General features: G+C 34.1%; 2 protein-coding genes and 1 pseudogene across 2 annotated transcripts; 1 reads left to right on the plus strand and 2 right to left on the minus strand.

Moving 5' to 3' along the window:
• Positions 1-1,021: 1,021 nt before the first annotated feature.
• On the minus strand, positions 1,022-3,743 carry LOC140838166 (uncharacterized). The gene is made up of 6 exons (XM_073204282.1): positions 3,605-3,743; positions 3,277-3,320; positions 2,855-3,010; positions 2,609-2,767; positions 1,847-1,938; positions 1,022-1,479 (listed from the first exon to the last, which is right to left on the minus strand). Exons 2-6 carry the CDS (start codon positions 3,307-3,309, stop codon positions 1,404-1,406), a joined length of 516 nt encoding a protein of 171 aa, XP_073060383.1. The 5' UTR covers positions 3,310-3,320; positions 3,605-3,743; the 3' UTR covers positions 1,022-1,403.
• Positions 3,744-4,763: 1,020 nt separating this feature from the next.
• On the plus strand, positions 4,764-11,152 carry LOC140838116 (uncharacterized; annotated as a pseudogene).
• A 2,415-nt stretch (positions 11,153-13,567) lies between these two features.
• Positions 13,568-15,997, minus strand: LOC140838127 (homeobox-leucine zipper protein HAT4-like). The gene is made up of 4 exons (XM_073204208.1): positions 15,152-15,997; positions 14,669-14,958; positions 14,435-14,514; positions 13,568-14,332 (listed from the first exon to the last, which is right to left on the minus strand). Exons 1-4 carry the CDS (start codon positions 15,483-15,485, stop codon positions 14,125-14,127), a joined length of 912 nt encoding a protein of 303 aa, XP_073060309.1. The 5' UTR covers positions 15,486-15,997; the 3' UTR covers positions 13,568-14,124.
• Between the last annotated feature and the right edge of the window lie 1,049 nt (positions 15,998-17,046).

Raw genomic sequence — 17,046 nt, forward strand, 5'->3', positions numbered from 1 at the left:
CCTATTACTATTTATTTTTATTTTATTTTTTATGGAAACCTAAATTCATCTTTATTTATTTTTTTTAGAAAAATAGATTCATTTATATTATATTTATTTGTATTTGTATTTGTATTTAGCGCACATAATTAAATTTTTTAACTTAAAATTTTTTATTTTATATAGATATCATAGCTTTTTGTTTTTTATATTTTTCTTAAATGAACTCGATTTATAATAGGATGATATTCATATAAAATATTATTTAAGAGTAAAGTTCGAATTGATACGGTTTTCAAAATTTTGATTTTTTTATTAATCGGTTATATATATTGTGACGAATCTTTTTGGGTGTATTCTCCCTCTATATTGGATTTTTTGTTTTATTTTTTTTCCTATATTTTATGTATTAGATTCGTATGCTTAACATAATCACTTCAAACAATGTAAAGTTAATTGTACTGATTTCAACCATTGTTTATTCTCAAAGAAAATATGAAGATTGTCATTATTTGTAGTAGCCATAATTTTTGTTGCTTCGATGACGAAATTACATGAAATAAACACAATTGTTCGTAAAACAACCTTTATATCCAGTATATTTGTTGAAAGAAATTGAAATATTGATTTAAGATTTCAAATATGAAAGAATCTTGAAATACATGTTTGGTAACACGTGACTTAAATTGATGATTAATTGAATTCTAACAATAAGTGGTAGACATATTAATTTGAAGAATATTAAGAATGGACAACTTTTAGGTTGCTTTCGATCTATATTTCGTTCGTTAATTTCAAGTTTGAAGCTGTGAAAGTATCGTTAATTTCAGGTTCGAAGACGTGAAAGAAGATGCTGCTGACATGAAGAAGAAAAACCTCACTAAAAAGACATTACAGTACAATGATGCTTGAATGTTACTTTTTAATTAAATAAATACAATCTATTTAAAACTGTATAATATTGTTTAAAATAGTGAATTATGTTTATTCATAACCAAGCCAACTTTCAGACAGGTTTAAAGTATAAGCAACACACTGCCCATAATATAACACAAATTTCATAATAACGTTACCAGTTTGAACTCAGTACTACAAGAACACTGAAGTAGAAATTAACATGGTGCATTCATGTACTTTATTATACACATCAAGGTGCCATTCGTAAAGAGGGTCATCTGTCCCAATTGCAAATGGACCAGGTACACCATCTACGTGGCCAGCTGGAATCGTAATTTCACAATCGCCATCCTAAAAACGATAACAAGATTAACTTCCAAACTTCATACGCCCATAAAAAGATAAATAAAGATAAAAAGTAAGCCTTTGAGGATGCATTTATATTCCTCTTTCGCCTATTCAAGCCCTACTCCAAAATTATGGCGAAAGATATTAGTTTCAAACTTGGTCGCAGGCTCCACTTATGCTTAGGGCGAAGTCTCATCTTCTGTATCATCCTCATCATCCTCGTCCTCAGAGCAGACATCGGGGGCATTTAGATACCTTGTACATTTGGCCAAAAAAAAAAACCAATAAGAGAAGACAACACATGCAAGAAGGCAACACCCAAAAAATATAAACATGTTTCATTTTAAAAAGAGATGTTAAACATGCAAACATTCATCCAACATCTGAGCTCGCGCACTACCGAGGCACTCCACCTAAGTAAAATAACTAGCCAGCACAATCACAATCCCCATCATTGAAATTTGCAAACACGACACAACTTTTAAGATCATTGTCAGCTGCGATCAACGCATCCCTAGTAACTACTAGAATGTACGACTTTCCAACCAAGACATACTTAAAGCAAGAATGTATAAATTCCCATCCAATGACAAAAGAATAAAAGAGATACACATCAAGGTACCGTTCGTAAAGAGGGTGATCTGGCCCAATTGGAGATGGACCAGGTAAACCATCTACGTGGCCAGCTGGAATCGTAATTTCACAATCGCCATCCTAAAAATGCATAACAAGATTAACTTCCAAACTTCATATGCCAATAAAAGGATAAATAAAGATAAAAAGTAAGCCTTTGAGGATGCATTTATATTCCTCTTTCGCCTATTCAAGCCCAACTCCAAAATTATGGCGAGTGATATTAGTTTCAAACTTGGTCGCAGGCTCCACTTATGCTTAGGGCGAAGCCTCGCTCTAGCATCAGACAACATCAATCCGTAGCGAAGATAATCTTCACATATTTAATCAAAAGCACCCTGCCAAATCACCCGGCCGCAAGAATACCACCACATTTTAAAACAATATTTAGATCGTATTGACCTACATATTCCTGCTCTGTCATCTATGTCAACTCTCTGCAGTTTCATCTCTTATAGTTAATTGCTTGAACATGTGATTTATAAATTCACAGAGCTTTCGTTCAATTAACAAAAGTAACGAGCACTTGTTTTGAAGAGCTAAAAAATTAGTTAAATCCAAATCCATAATGAACACACGGGGTTTTATGTCATTCGATCCTTGTTCGAATTTCTTGCCTGACACGAGTGGCACTGAAGATTGCTATTTCAAGATTGTAAACCAGGAAATTTCGGCCATCGCAATCAACACAAGACATATCATTGACCATTCAAATAAACCAGGAACAAGGATAAAATGGCGAGGATGGTACCTTGATCTCACATAGCAATACATCACCCTGACGATAAACACCTCGAAAAAGACGACGCTCATCATTTTCGTCCCTCTTTGCCCAAAATGTCAAGTAGAAAGTAGCACCACCAGATACACGGTTAACCTTGACAACCTTATCGAGAACGAAATTCTTTCGCTGTAACCAACCAAAAAATACGCAAACAAAACCATTACCAGTATTAAGCAAACAAGGCTATTAACAACATCAAATAATTTCTCTAACTTTTTTCTTATTGTAGAAGTTTAAGGCCGTTTCCGCTTTGTCATTGATATGAGATAAACCACCGACATGAAACTGCGTCGTCCCTCCACCGCATATAGCTTTTCTTGGATCTCCACAGCATATAGATTTTCTTGGATCAAAATATTCATCACATAACTGTCAACAAATTTAAACAAAGTATAGTTTCCCACATTCATGTCTAAAGATGGGGTGTGCGTGTAAATTAAAGACGATCACAAATAACTGTCAAATAATAATACAGTAAAAGACTCAAGTGTAAACTATTGTATATACTCATAGCCTAGTAAAAGAATACTATAAATTCGTCTTTCCCCAATTCATGTGCATGTGCATCTTCACCGGGAAAGCTAAAAGATCCAAAGGATCGAATCACATGGATTAGAAAGCAACGAACAACTTACATCACGTAGCTCTGAGTATGAAAACAATCCCATTGGATGAAGCCCTGCAAAATTAGGAACCAGTTCGTTTGAATCCACTCTCTTTGATTCTCCACGCTTTATATGCACACAAATCCAATTTTTTTGTTGGGGCCCTAGGTCTCGTAAGGAAATTTGGATGAAAAAGTTTTCAAACATTTACAAAAGCAAATTGAACACATCAGAAACTCAAATTGTATTTTCTATTCTATCCTTTCGGCTAGCGTAGCATAAATTCCACACAGAGTGGGTTAAAACAAAAACAAAAACAAAAATAAAACAAAGAAGGAGAAGAAAACCAAACATTTACCGCCAACTATCACCGGATTTGGCCTGCGAAGCGGAAATACGAAGAGATCGAAGGGGAGATACGATCCCGATGGGCGCCCTAACCCTCCACGCGTTCTGTTATCCAGGTCTTTTAATAGAAGACGTGGGCCGGATTTGGGGCAATGGGCTATAACAGATGGACTCGCTCCTATTACTATTTATTTTTATTTTTTATGGAAACCTTCATCTTTATTTATTTTTTTTAGAAAAATAGATTCATTTATATTATATTTATTTGTATTTGTATTTGTATTTAGCGCACATAATTAAATTTTTTAACTTAATTTTTTTTATTTTATATAGATATCATAGCTTTTTGTTTTTATATTTTTCTTAAATGAACTCGATTTATAATAGGATCATATTCATATAAAATATTATTTAAGAGTAAAGTTCGAATTGATATGGTTTTCAAAATTTTGATTTTTTTATTAATCGGTTATATATATTGTGACGAATCTTTTTGGGTGTATTCTCCCTCTATATTGGGTTTTTTGTTTTAATTTTTTCCTATATTTTATGTATTAGATTCGTATGCTTAACATAATCACTTCAAACAATGTAAAGTTAATTGTACTAATTTCAACCATTGTTTATTCTCAAAGAAAATATGAAGATTGTCATTATTTGTAGTAGCCATAATTTTTGTTGGTTCGATGACGAAATTACATGAAATAAACACAATTGTTCGTAAAATAAACTCTATATCAAGTATATCAATTATATTTTTGATCTAAAAATAAATATATGCATAACGTGACCTAGAACTACCCTGAAAAGAGGATATAAAAAGAAGAAATAAGATACTAGATTTAGGGATGTTTTTAGTATTTTCAATTAATTGACTCCCAAAATTAAAACATAATTTCTTGATCTGGTTTTCAACTTCAAATAATTTAATTTCTCCTTATTTTCGTTTTCTTTTTCTATTTTTCAATACTAATGTTTTAAATATTTCATTTATTTAACTTGGAAATTCAGAATGTAAGGCTTCATAGAGCTGTAAAAATAAATAGTCGACAAAATTATATTTTAAACATCTAGTAATTATAAGTCTTTTTTTAGCCCAAAAAAAAAAAAATGTGCCACTTTGTTTAAAAATTACTTATAAAATCTCTACTTCTTCTTATTACTACTACTATTCAAGAAAATGCGAGGGCTACCGTTTCCGAAGAAGCCCAAAATCGAAATTGTGAAATTAGAAGACGAAGAAGAAGAATATGGAGATGGAATAACGGAGGAACGGAGTTGGAAAGACCAAGAAGCAGCACTAGAAGTCCTTGTTGAACTCCGTACCAAAGAAGTGGAGCAGCTTCGTGAGCGCGTTGCTTATTACAAGTTCCAGGTTTTCTTTTCTTCTCAATGTAACACTTTCGAGCACGATTTTTTTTTCTTTTGTTGGATACGAGGTTTTTTGGGGGATATTTGAACTTGTGCTTGTTTTTGGTGTTTTTCTTGATGTTTTATTAATGTACGCTGTAAAGTGAATTGCGGGTGTCTTTCTTCTTTTTGCTGTATTTACAAACATTTATTTGTGGGATGTCACCACTCGTTGGACATGATTTACATTATGATTTTATCATTCAGATTACATGCAACTCCAAAGTACTAATGCCCTCTTGTGTAATGCTTGATAAAGTTATAGGTAAGTGCAATGCAGGTGCAGCGATTTCAATATTAAGATTCTTTTGTTCCTTGACTAGTGAATGCTGCAACATCGTGACAGTCAAGTATATATCCAACATTTTAAGGGTAATGATTGGTGGACCAAATGTTATAGGAAAGTGTGGGCTGTGATCTTGTTTTTCTGGATTCAATTATTGGATTATGAATACATCTTGTTAGCTCTAGCGTCCCGTGTAATATCCGTGTAAAATCAAATGGTCCATGAAAAGTTGAACTAAAAAACTTGAGGGATGAGAACTGACGTGAATTTTCTCAGGTCATCACTAATCAAGTACCCACTTCAATGTTTTTAGGGTCAATAAAGGAGATTTTACCCTGAAGTTTGAGAAAACAAATGTCTTTCTTTTTTTAAATGTTGTTTTCGCATATTGGTGTCTAAATGATTGGAGGAATACTTTTAAATCAGTTCTTTCGGTTTTTCTAATTTCTATCTTCTTTTTTGCATTACTTATTTTCCTGACTTTAGTTGGTACCAATGTTAGGCTCAAGCTCTAGTTATTCAGAGAAGGCAAGAGATATTCTTTGTATATAACAGTGTCGGTGTAGTACAGAACAAAGAGACTATAAAAGTGAAATTAGTCTATCCTGTGATGCACCATAAGCCTCATATGTGGCAAGCATCTGATGGCAAAGACCAGATGCAGGGACCTTTGTCTATTTTGAAACATTCAGCGGTTTTTTATTTTATTCTCCTTTGAAGATAGTCACATGCATCTGCACTGATTTCTCTTACATAATTCACATATGGAGCCTAAAGTTTCGATCATGCCACACGAGTAAGCAAGGAACTCAACCATTCCCAATCATTACCCTCTTTTTTGGAAAAAGAATTTGCATTCGTGCAAATAAGTCAAAGAAGTGTGAATCAAACAGTAAACCTACGAAAAATCAACAACTCTATCGCGGGGCTATCGGTGGCCATCCATAATTATTACCCTGATTGGTGCTGTGCTTTAACACCTTGAATTTTTGTAGAGTAACTTTACTTGGAGCATGTGCATGAAGTTGGTTACATTCATTATAATATGTAGCATGGTGCAAGATTATTTTTGTTTTGATTGTTGAGTTCCAAGTTATGCCTCCGCCCTCTTGATACTTTTCCTAAAAGTAAATTTTCTTAAAATAATAATACATTCACTTAACAAAATAATAATTGCTAGGGTGAGATGAGGTAGGAGGTAGGCCTCATGGTTTCTGCACTCACGTGGTCAGTACCGTTTTCATCAATGAGAAACCATGGATTTATGATTTCATGTTTGGTTGCAGCTTGATGAAGCATTAACAAGGTTGATGGATACACAAACTGAAATGTCTCGTCATCGTGGCCAGGAAACTCCAATGGCATCAGAAACTTTAAGAAACTGTATAAGAAAGGTAAATTTGGAAAGTTCAGCGAATCCTGCCAACGCGAGTGGTGATTCTACTCAAAACCAGTTTCAGTACAAACCACAGCTGTTTGGTGTGGATTTGATTAAGTTATCCAGAGATGATAATGGAATTGATGGAAGAGCAGCTAGTGTTGTATGTAAACATAGAAATTCTTCTCGAGAAAAATATCACTCTAAACCACAGCTTGTGATTCCTTCTGTGAATCCAACCACGTCAAATTCAATGACCATGAAAGAATCTGGAAATGAAGTTATTGGCAATTCTGGTGCATTTCTTCCTGCGTCAATAGCCACTCAAATCAATAGCAATGGATGGCAAAATGGAGGCAAAGCTTGTAAAACATCTTCGGAGCAAGAAAACATGGAATCTCAACCTAAAGGAACGAAAAAGAAGCATGGTAATTGCTATGTAACTTTGCATATCAGGCATCATTCGGGTTATACTCTATTTCATTCCATGCATTACCAAAAGCACTTATTTTACCGTAACATATGCGAGGCATATGCAGAAGGCTGCTCTTGTGAGGAAAAGACAAACAAAAATTAAAGAATAAATCAAGACATGGATACACTTAATTTATGTGAACCTTACATATTTCAAAAGGACAAAATGACAAATAGCGGCTGCGGCAAAACTGTCTTTAGTATTAATGAAAATTGAGGGTGAAAAAAATACTTATGCATGTAGCATACTCTCGTGCCACAAAATATGCTCTTTTTTGTAAAATCTTTCAGTGCTGCTAAGAATTTATTCACTCCGTCCCTAACTGATTACTTGTATTATTTTTTGCTCTATTCACCAAAATTTTTATGTTTCCTCCAATCTAAATTTGCTCAAAAGTTCATAAAACAATAACACTAACTTACAACCTCTACTGTTGAGGGTAACAATGTGAAATTATCATGATCTTCATTATTTGAACTCATATTTAAGTTTTCTGCCCATTCAGATGTAACATTTGAGCTGGATTTGTGGGTTTTATTTAAACTATTGGACTTGCATCCTTGTTCGGTGATAATCGTAATTGAGGAGTGTAATCTGGTAGTCTTTTAAAGTTTCGGATTTTTGCATGATATTATGGCTAGTAAATATTATCCACAATCATATCTTTGTGAACACAGAGAAGAAAGAAGATAATGACTTGGTTCCGTTGATAGGAAGCATGGCTTCATCACAAAGATTCCATTGCGAGGCTGTTCTTATATCTAGTCAACACAAAAGAAGGCTGAGAAGCCTTGAGCTTTGTCCGACTAGTGATAATTTATTTGTGACCAGGTGATTTGATCATTCTTGATTTCTCACAGGAATAACAAAAATTATTATTGATGGAGATTGTGGCCCTCTTGAATTCATGATACAACCTAGGATGTTGTGATATCGGTTGCTCTGTGCGAAAGAAAAGAAAAAGATCAAGGCACAAATTTAATTTTTTTAGTTTTATTTTTGTTATTATGCATAATATCAGTAGCTTTGCATGCCACTGGTTCAATAATCTACACATTACCTGGAATGCATATTAATAACTCTCTCAGCACATATGAAAGGTTTGATCCATAAGGAAACTTTGCTCTTTGTTACAATTCATCTTGTTCGAAAGTTCAATAATCAACAGTTCTCTCCACTTCAGAATTAATGATGTTTGCTAAATGTATAAATCGTGTTCAAACAAAGTTGAGAGTGTTACTTTTACTAATGTATCGGTTAAGTTCACAACAAAGTCGAGGATCAAAACTATATTATTTTGAAAGATTAATATTTACCAGGTTGAAATCTTGAAGCTTAATGTTGTATATTGTACCTATCTTCTTTTAATAGTTTTCTATTGGCAGCATGGTAAAGTTGCCCATCAATCACATACATCTAATGCTTCTTTCAGGTCAAATATTAACATTATGATTGCACTGTAGCACAAAAATGAGCACAACCAGTTGGTGATCTCTGCATCATGTTTAAAGGGCTCTCTTCATTTTTCTGAGGGATTTTTTGTGGCTTTCTGGTTCAACTGTCAGTTTATGTTTTCACAATACTATCAAATGATTTAAATCCAAAGTTCTTGCTCTTTTGGCAGGCCTAATATAAATTTAAAATATCCTATGTAATTTTGTTCTCCACTTTTGGCAACTGGATAAGTTGGATTGGTGGACATGGTGGTGACATGCATGATATCTCAACAAAGCTATACACTTAATTGCATGTTTAGTTTTGTCATTTTTTTCTTTGAGAATGTATGTTTCAAACATGTCTATGTTTTACATGTTAATCAGAGATTGTATGCTCAATTTTCCTTGTCAGTATTGCCATGCTTTGTTGATTTTATTATTTTTCTTCGTCTATAGTATAATTTTGAATGTTGCATTTAATTAAGAAAGTCTGAAAATATGTTTCAGTCACAAATTATCAGAAAGAGAATGCAATTGCACCCATTGCATTTGGCCATGTCTTGATTTCAACATCAGATTATAATTTTTCTTTTACTTTTTGACTTATTCTCTTAAACATAAGTTATTTACAGATTACCATGCAGTGGTTAACTGTATTAGATTCGGTTTTGCCATTTGCATTTTTTAAAAATCATATCTTTTGTTAGCATTGCAGATTTTCAATTACATATGACTAAAACCTTTTGGTCTTAAACTGCCTCATAACTCTCTTGATGGTATTTCCACTTGATAAGTTTGAATGATTTGCAGTGCATTGGATGGAGTGGTTAATCTGTGGCAAATCCAGGGGAAAAGGGTAAGTATTATTGGAAGCAAATTTAGTCGCATCAGATCTCTTTGATCTCATACTTTTGTTCTTTTATGATGCTTTCAGTATGCACATTTCAATCATAGCTTGGATACTAACATACGTTTCAGATTTGCATTGTTCGGCACATGTTTTTCAGTTATTACTTGGCAAGTGATGTAGGTTTATAACTTGAACTGAACTCTTAACATAAAAAGTGCAGTGCTGGTGTCGATCTTCTAAGTATTTCTGAATGTCAATCCAACAAGCAATGGAGATGGCCAAAAGATACAGCTTGGCATCCACATGCAAATAGACTTTTTTCGGTTTATACTGCTGATGGTGGGGATTCTCAGATATCAATTCTGGAACTGAATGAAGGAAATGATGTAAGGATCTCAAGTCATGGCGCTATTATCCTGTAATGCTGTTATTGTAAAGTGTATACGTGCGTGCTGTAATTTAGTGGCTATTGAGTCTGTTTTTTATGCACTTTATTTTTAGTTACCACCTCTGTGAAGTCGACCTCAGTTTCAGTTTTGGTTTCATAGAGAACACGTGTAAGCTTTCTTGAAGACAAGCCTCACGTTAAGGGCATAATCAACAGCATAAACTTCTTGCCATGGGACAAAACATGCTTCGTTACTGGTGGCAGCGATCATGATGTAGTTCTTTGGACCGAACATGATAAGGAAGGCTCATGGAAGGAAACCTAATTCATTACACAGAAGTATCCATACCAGTGCTGTAATGGGGGTTGCTGGATTGCGGGATAAGAATGTTGTAATGTCTGCTGGTGCAGACAAAAGAATAATTGGATTTGATACGACATCTGGGACAGTTGTTTACAAGTATCAAACTGAAAGCAAATGCATGAGTGTTCTAACTAATCCATGCGACTTCAACCTCTTTATGGTTCAGACAGGGTAAGTTCTCAAAGTTCTTATTAATAGGCCATTTATTATCTTCTTCTTTTTTTTTCCTCTGCCAAGCATATATTACTGTACTCCAGACAAACCGCCTGCCGACTCATTCAAAATATCTTGAGATTTGTTTTGACAACGATGGTTGAGTCAAGATTGGGTAGTAAATTCAGCCAAGTTCAACTAGTTTTTATTCAATGAGTAACTTGTGAAGCTATGCCAACTTTTTTTTTGGTTACCATCTGAAGTAGTAAACCAAATTCGACAGGATGTCATGTCTGTGCTTGCAGGACCCCAGGGCGGCAGCTTAAACTAATTGATTTCAGAGCGAAGCCCCAGGAGATCCATAGTCTCGGGTGGAACCAAGAGAGTGGTGAATCACAGTCGGCTCTCATAAGTCAGGCGTGGTCTCCGGCCGGATGGTGTATGCATAAGTTCTGGCTCAGGGGATCCCCTAATTCACATCTTTGACATAAGACATAATGCTCAGAAACCATTGGATTCAATAAGAGCCCATCATAAACGAGTCCTTAAAGCTGTATGGCACAACACTCTCCCTCTCCTCATTTCAATTTCTTCCGACTTAAACATTGGACTGCACACACTGATCAAATAATCTTGAACCTGCCTGCCTGTTGATGCTGGCATATGCTAGCTTTGTGGGCATGAAAATGTTTCGAATTTTGTGTTGTATAAATTTATACAGATTTTTAACTAATAGTGTTATCAAGAAATCAATTGATTGAACCTAAGATTCAAAGGGTCACGATTAGCAAACTCAAAAAGTCAAAAAATTTAGTTTTATATAGACACGATACTTCTATATTTATAAATGTTAGATGTTTCTAAAAAAAATATATATTAGAGAACTGAGAGGTTCGTTATCCGGTATATAAATTTATGGATTGCAATAAGGTTTTACTCGACCCTACCCCTGCTGGCATTGCCCGCAGGGATCGATCCAACGGCTCAGATTTTTTCGAGTCAATTTTTTTTATTTTTTACATGGAGGTTGGCCCGGATCACTCATGTAGAGTGATCCGGGCCGCCTGCAAGGGCAGGGTGAAATAATCTCACATTATCTTGGGGCTAGGAGAATGCGTAGTTTTTTGTACACCTATTTACCAATTAAAATTATATTGTTTTCCAAACACAAATCGAAGGATAATTGATTCACTTATTTCTACAATTAAAACAAAACACAATGAAATATAAAAAATAAAATAAAATAAAATGAAAGTTCACGTACATGAATAATGAGGGAATGTGTTTAATTGGTTAAATGTCAATAATAATCGACAATGACGATAAAGGGTGGTCCAACTTTAGTAGACACAATCATTGAATATAGGGTTTTTTAAAAAAATAATTTAAATTTAAAATTTTATTTGTAAGAGCGGACGCTGCTCCACGTTCCCGACGGTTTTGTAACCGCCGCTGATATGGTTTTAGCGACGGTTAGCGACGGTATTTGAAACGTCGCTAAATGCCGAAATTTCGATAATTGTATCTACCGCGTGCACATGTACGCCACGGATAATTTTGAACTTTCAACGACTTGCATATTTGAAGCGTGCAATGTGCGCTGCAGAAAGAGAATTTGCACGCTGCGAAAAACCACATAAAGTCGAAAAAATGAACTTTTAATTTAAAAATTAATTTATTTTTTAAAAAAACACATCCGATATATTTCTCATATTTACAGACAAATGACAAAGCCAAATGTCACTTCAAAGTCAGATCATCATGCAGTTTTTGGGGGTTTTTTTAAAAAAATAATTTAATTTTTAAAATTAATTTAAAAAATAATTTAAAAAAAAAACGAAGCACGGACGGTGCTCCACGTCCGCGACAGAATATTTTAGCGTGAACTTGTACGCCGCGGATAATCTTGAACTTTCACCGGCTTGCATCTTAGCAGCGTGCAATGTGCGCTGCGAAAAGAAAATATGCGCGCTGCGAAAAACTATTTTTTGTTCTAGTTAAAGGAAATGCATTGTATGCATAAAATTTGTCAATTAATCGTGAACATACCTTGATTCCAAAATTTTCTAAGATTATTTGAATTTCTTGTCTGTTTTTTTTTTTTTGTATTCACTACAACAAAAATGGTTTTTCGCAATAAAAATTTAAAATTATATCAATAAAAAATATAAAATCTCATAAAGTCGAAAATACTACTGTAGATTACTGCATGCTGATCTGACTTTGAAGTGGCATTTGACATTATCCTTTGTCTGTAAATATGGGAAATATATCGGAGGTGTTTTTTTAAAAAATAATTTAATTTTTAAATTAAAATTTCATTTTTTTGACTTTATGTGATTTTTCGCAGCGTGCAAATTCTCTTTCTGCAGCGCACATTGAACGCTGCAAATATGCAAGTCGTTGAAAGTTCAAGATTATCCGCGGCGTACATGTACGCGCGGTAGATACAATTATCGAAATTTTGGCATTTAGCGACGGGTCAAATACCGTAGCTAAAATATAGCGACGGTTTGTAAACCGTCGCTCAAACCATATCAGCGTCGTCGCTAAAATGAGCGACGGTTTCCATTCAATTTTAGCGACGGTGTTTTAACCTTCGCGGATTCAATTGTAGCGACGATTTTGATATATATTATGTCGCTAAATATTCCATCGGGGACGTGGAGCAGCGTCCGCGCTTACAAAGCACGGACGCTGCTCCACGTACGCAGCATCCGCGCTTGGCAAGCACGGATTGCATTAGTTCTGCAACATTTTTTTTTACCAAATTAGTTTTGAAATAAAATTTTAAATTTAAATTATTTTTAAAAAAACCGAATATACCACCTTTGTCCACAAAGCACGGACGCTGCTCCACGTACGCAGCATCCGCGCTTGGCAAGCGCGGATTGCATTAGTTTTGCAACTTTTTTTTTTTCAAATTAGTTTTGAAATAAAATTTTAAATTTAAATTATTTTTTAAAAAAACCGAATATACCACTTTTGTCCAATTATAAAAAGAGTGCATCCCCCACGCCTCACGAAACTCATTACTACCCAACCCGCCTTGAAGCGCGGGACATCCCAACAAACTTCCACCTACCATGCTTCTCTATCTCATTTTTTTTTTTCACTCTTTTTCCCAAAATCTTACATCCTATCCTCTCCTAATTATTGGTTTGTTTGAAAATATATATACTCTCTTTTCTTTGTTACATTATGTCCCCTATGGATCTTGTCAACAAACCTGATAATTAAGAGACAACTTTATTAATTCTTGACTAATCCTTTTCATAAACATAGAATTCGAAGTACACATCTTCCTTCAATAAAGTTTTCGAGATTTCTATACGATAGCTAATCACAACTATATCATATCTCAAAAATGTTTACACTAAATTACAATTAGTGTTTGATCAAATTTAACGTAAAATACGTTCCAAGAAAAAAAAAGGGAGAAAGAGGGATCCATACAAATCTAAGCACTTCATTTTCTTTTTGGTCTTTTTCTTTTTGTCCCTTTCCAATCTATTTTCTCTAGCGGTATCAATCTCCCCCAAAGTTCACAAAAGATGGGCTAAAAAATTTGCCCAAGCTCAAGAATCCCACATATCAACATCACACAATCCCTCATTCCAATGCCAAAACGCAAACTTAAAAACCCTCCCATGCAAATACATACATATATGTTGATGAAAGTCCAATCTATTAATTAGTTTCTCAAAGGGTAAAATCTTGGTGTCGACAAAGGAAATGGAGTGGGTTTGGGGTGGTGGGGGTGGAATCTATGTTAGTGAGCTTGCCGCCATTATGGGGTGCGGAGGCGAGTCGTTGGCGTTCGGAAGACGGGCATATATATGGTGAGGGTGGTGGCCATGTAGAATGGGTTGGAGTTAGGAGTCTTGAGAGCTCTCAAATCTTGCAACTCTTTGTGGAGCCTTGCGTTTTCTTCGCTCAGAGTCTTGCAACATCTCTTCAAGTACTCGCAATCCACCTCGTTTTGCTTCAACTTGGTCCTGAATATTGTGCCACACATGTTCGTTAGTGCGTGTTTACGTGACATGAAATATATACAACGAATGAATGAATGATAAGAGGATCGATATCCATTCACAAACCTCGCCCTTCTGTTCTGAAACCATACTTCTACCTGTCGAGGCCTCAGATTAAGCTGATTTGCTAAAGCAAGCTTTTGCTTCTGCAACACAAAAAATAAAAATTGGAAGCACTTATTCATATGCATAGATTACAAAGAGAATAAGATGAGTTATTTTCGAAGAAAAATATAATATTTTTTATTTTTATTTTTTAGCATGTATGTATAATGCTTGTGTGTGTGTATATTGACTCACAGGATTGAGAGTAGGGTGTTCTTTAAAGCTTTGTTCAAGAAAAACAGACTGTTGTTTGGAAAGTCTGAGTTTTTTTCTTGTGTTGCCATCATCGTCATCACTTGCTCTAAACGATTCTCTCTCATTTCCCGTGGCTTCAAAATCTCTCTTGTTACCAAAATCCATCTGGAACAGTGACCCTTCGCTGTTCGCCGTCGAGACTTCTTCTGCGGCCGCCGGTAGTCTGTTCACGTCCAACCGCCTCGTCGCCGGTGGCCCTTTGTTCCTCGAAGAATCATTTTCGGAGCTCCCTGGAAAAACCCACAAAGAATATTTATTCTAAAAGAAATAAATATTGTTCATCACAAAAAATAAATACTTCTGTTCTTATTAGTCAAAAGAATCACCGGAACTTCAGAGATTAACGCATAAAATACACTGTAATCACATAAATACCACTAATTCCAGTATCAAATTTCAGCCATCAGACGAATTATTAAATACCATTATCGGATGACCAAGGTAAGGATTCAACATGTGTCGAAATCTCGCGAGGAACAGGAGGAAAAAGGAGAAGATTAAGCTGAAGCCATGCCTCCCCTTGATCACCATCACTGCCAACTCCTTCTGATAAACGATCATATTCATTTTCACCATTTTCTTCATCAATTCCTCGACTTTTCTCCATTTCTTGATTGAGTCTCAAACCGGTGCCCAAGTTTAATCCACCACTTGATCTCTTGATTTTGGTAAATGATCTCTGCGCCTCTTGAGTGCCGTTTTCTTGCAAGAACTTCATGGGTTCCGATGCATCTCCTAAGCGTAAGCCTAATTCCATAGCTCATAACACAAATCAATGAATTAGAGAGAGCTGGGTTAAAGAGATGAAGAATAAGAAGAAGAAAATGTTTTCTTGATTGAATGAGTGGAAAGAGTCTTTATATAGAAGTTATCCCTTCCATGAAATTATTTAATGGCAAACAAAGAAATAGAGAACAAGGAGCAGGAGTAGACCAAACATGCACAGACTTGTTCCCTTTCCAAATAATTAATTGTTTATAAAAAGTACTTCAAATTTAATATATATATATATATATATATATATATAATAAATGAGAAATGTTGATTAAAAATCATTAAAAAAAAGCAGCAGAAGAAGAATACACCCTTTTTGCTTTTTATTATTATTATATTTATATATAAATAATTAGTTGATAATATATTAATGAGTTTTTGTGAATAATGATGAAATGTCATTAACTTTTGCTCCTTTTTAAGGTTTGGGGTGTGTGAAAAATGGAGCATTAAGAATAATAATGGTAATAATTAGTATAAACTATAATGGGGTCGTTTGACAGAAAGAGCACACGTGAAAGTCTCCAATTTTTATGTGGTTTTAATTACAAGACTTTGGGGGACCCTTGCCCATTTCTCATTCAAACCTAATCATTATTTTTGTATATTAAATTAAAGATTTCGAAAAAAAAAATTTGAGAACTTTGCTGCTAAACCAAATTATGTATATATAAGATCAAATGTGTTAGGAGTAATTTTTGGATTGAAAAAAAGGTTTCACCAAAATTTAGTTAAGTATTAAGGTGTCTCCCTTAATTAATAGTATAAGTTATAATTAGTGATACAAATACATCTAAAAAATATTTAAAATATACACCACCTCAAACACAAACATTTATTGCAATAAAGACGAGCTCAAGCTTACCCCTAATCGGATTATTCTATGATGTAGCTGGAGTATTTTTCTCCCTGTATGTCAATTTTCATAAAAATATGAGAGACATGTATGGTTAAATGGTATTGTAATCATCATTAACTCTCTATTTTATTTTATTATTCTAAAAATTAAAAATAATGGCTTCTGATCGCAATTAATATAAATAATAATTCAAAAAGCATGACATTTGCTGCGTTGAACACAGTTTCATGACTTTTATATATATATATATATATATATATATATATATATAAAGAAGAAATAAACACACTAGATTTAGGATGTTTTTAATATTTTCAATTAATTGACTCCCAAAATTAAAACATAATTTCTTGATCTGGTTTTCAATTTCAAATAATTTAATTTCCCCTTATTTTCGTTTTCCTTTTTTTCTATTTTTCAATACTAATGTTTTAAATATTTCATTTATTTAACTTGGAAATTCAGAATGTAAGGCTTCCGAGAGCTGTAATAATAAATAGTTGACAAAATCATATTTTAAACATCTAGTAATTATAAGTCCTTCTTTAGCCAAAAAAAATGTGCCACTTTGTTTAAAAATTACTTATAAAATCTCTTCTTCATAAAAAGGGCTATACATTATCATCTTAATTATGAAAATTGGTAAAATCGAAGTGTTGTCCTCTTGTATACGTAATAATTGTAG

Source organism: Primulina eburnea, chromosome 1 (genome assembly GCF_022965805.1).
Source record: "Primulina eburnea isolate SZY01 chromosome 1, ASM2296580v1, whole genome shotgun sequence".
In the NCBI taxonomy this organism is placed as follows: Eukaryota; Viridiplantae; Streptophyta; class Magnoliopsida; order Lamiales; family Gesneriaceae; genus Primulina; species Primulina eburnea.

Coding starts and splice junctions, on each gene's coding strand:
- LOC140838166 (XM_073204282.1), bottom strand. CDS start 3,309: ATGGGATTGTTTTCATACTCAGAGCTACGTGAT. Junction 1,939..2,608: donor TATTGCTATGTGAGATCAAG/GTACCATCCTCG, acceptor ATGCATTTTTAG/GATGGCGATTGTGAAATTAC. Junction 1,480..1,846: donor GATCACCCTCTTTACGAACG/GTACCTTGATGT, acceptor CAAATGTACAAG/GTATCTAAATGCCCCCGATG.
- LOC140838127 (XM_073204208.1), bottom strand. CDS start 15,485: ATGGAATTAGGCTTACGCTTAGGAGATGCATCGGAACCCATGAAGTTC. Junction 14,959..15,151: donor ACCTTGGTCATCCGATAATG/GTATTTAATAAT, acceptor GGGTTTTTCCAG/GGAGCTCCGAAAATGATTCT. Junction 14,333..14,434: donor TTTCAGAACAGAAGGGCGAG/GTTTGTGAATGG, acceptor CACAATATTCAG/GACCAAGTTGAAGCAAAACG.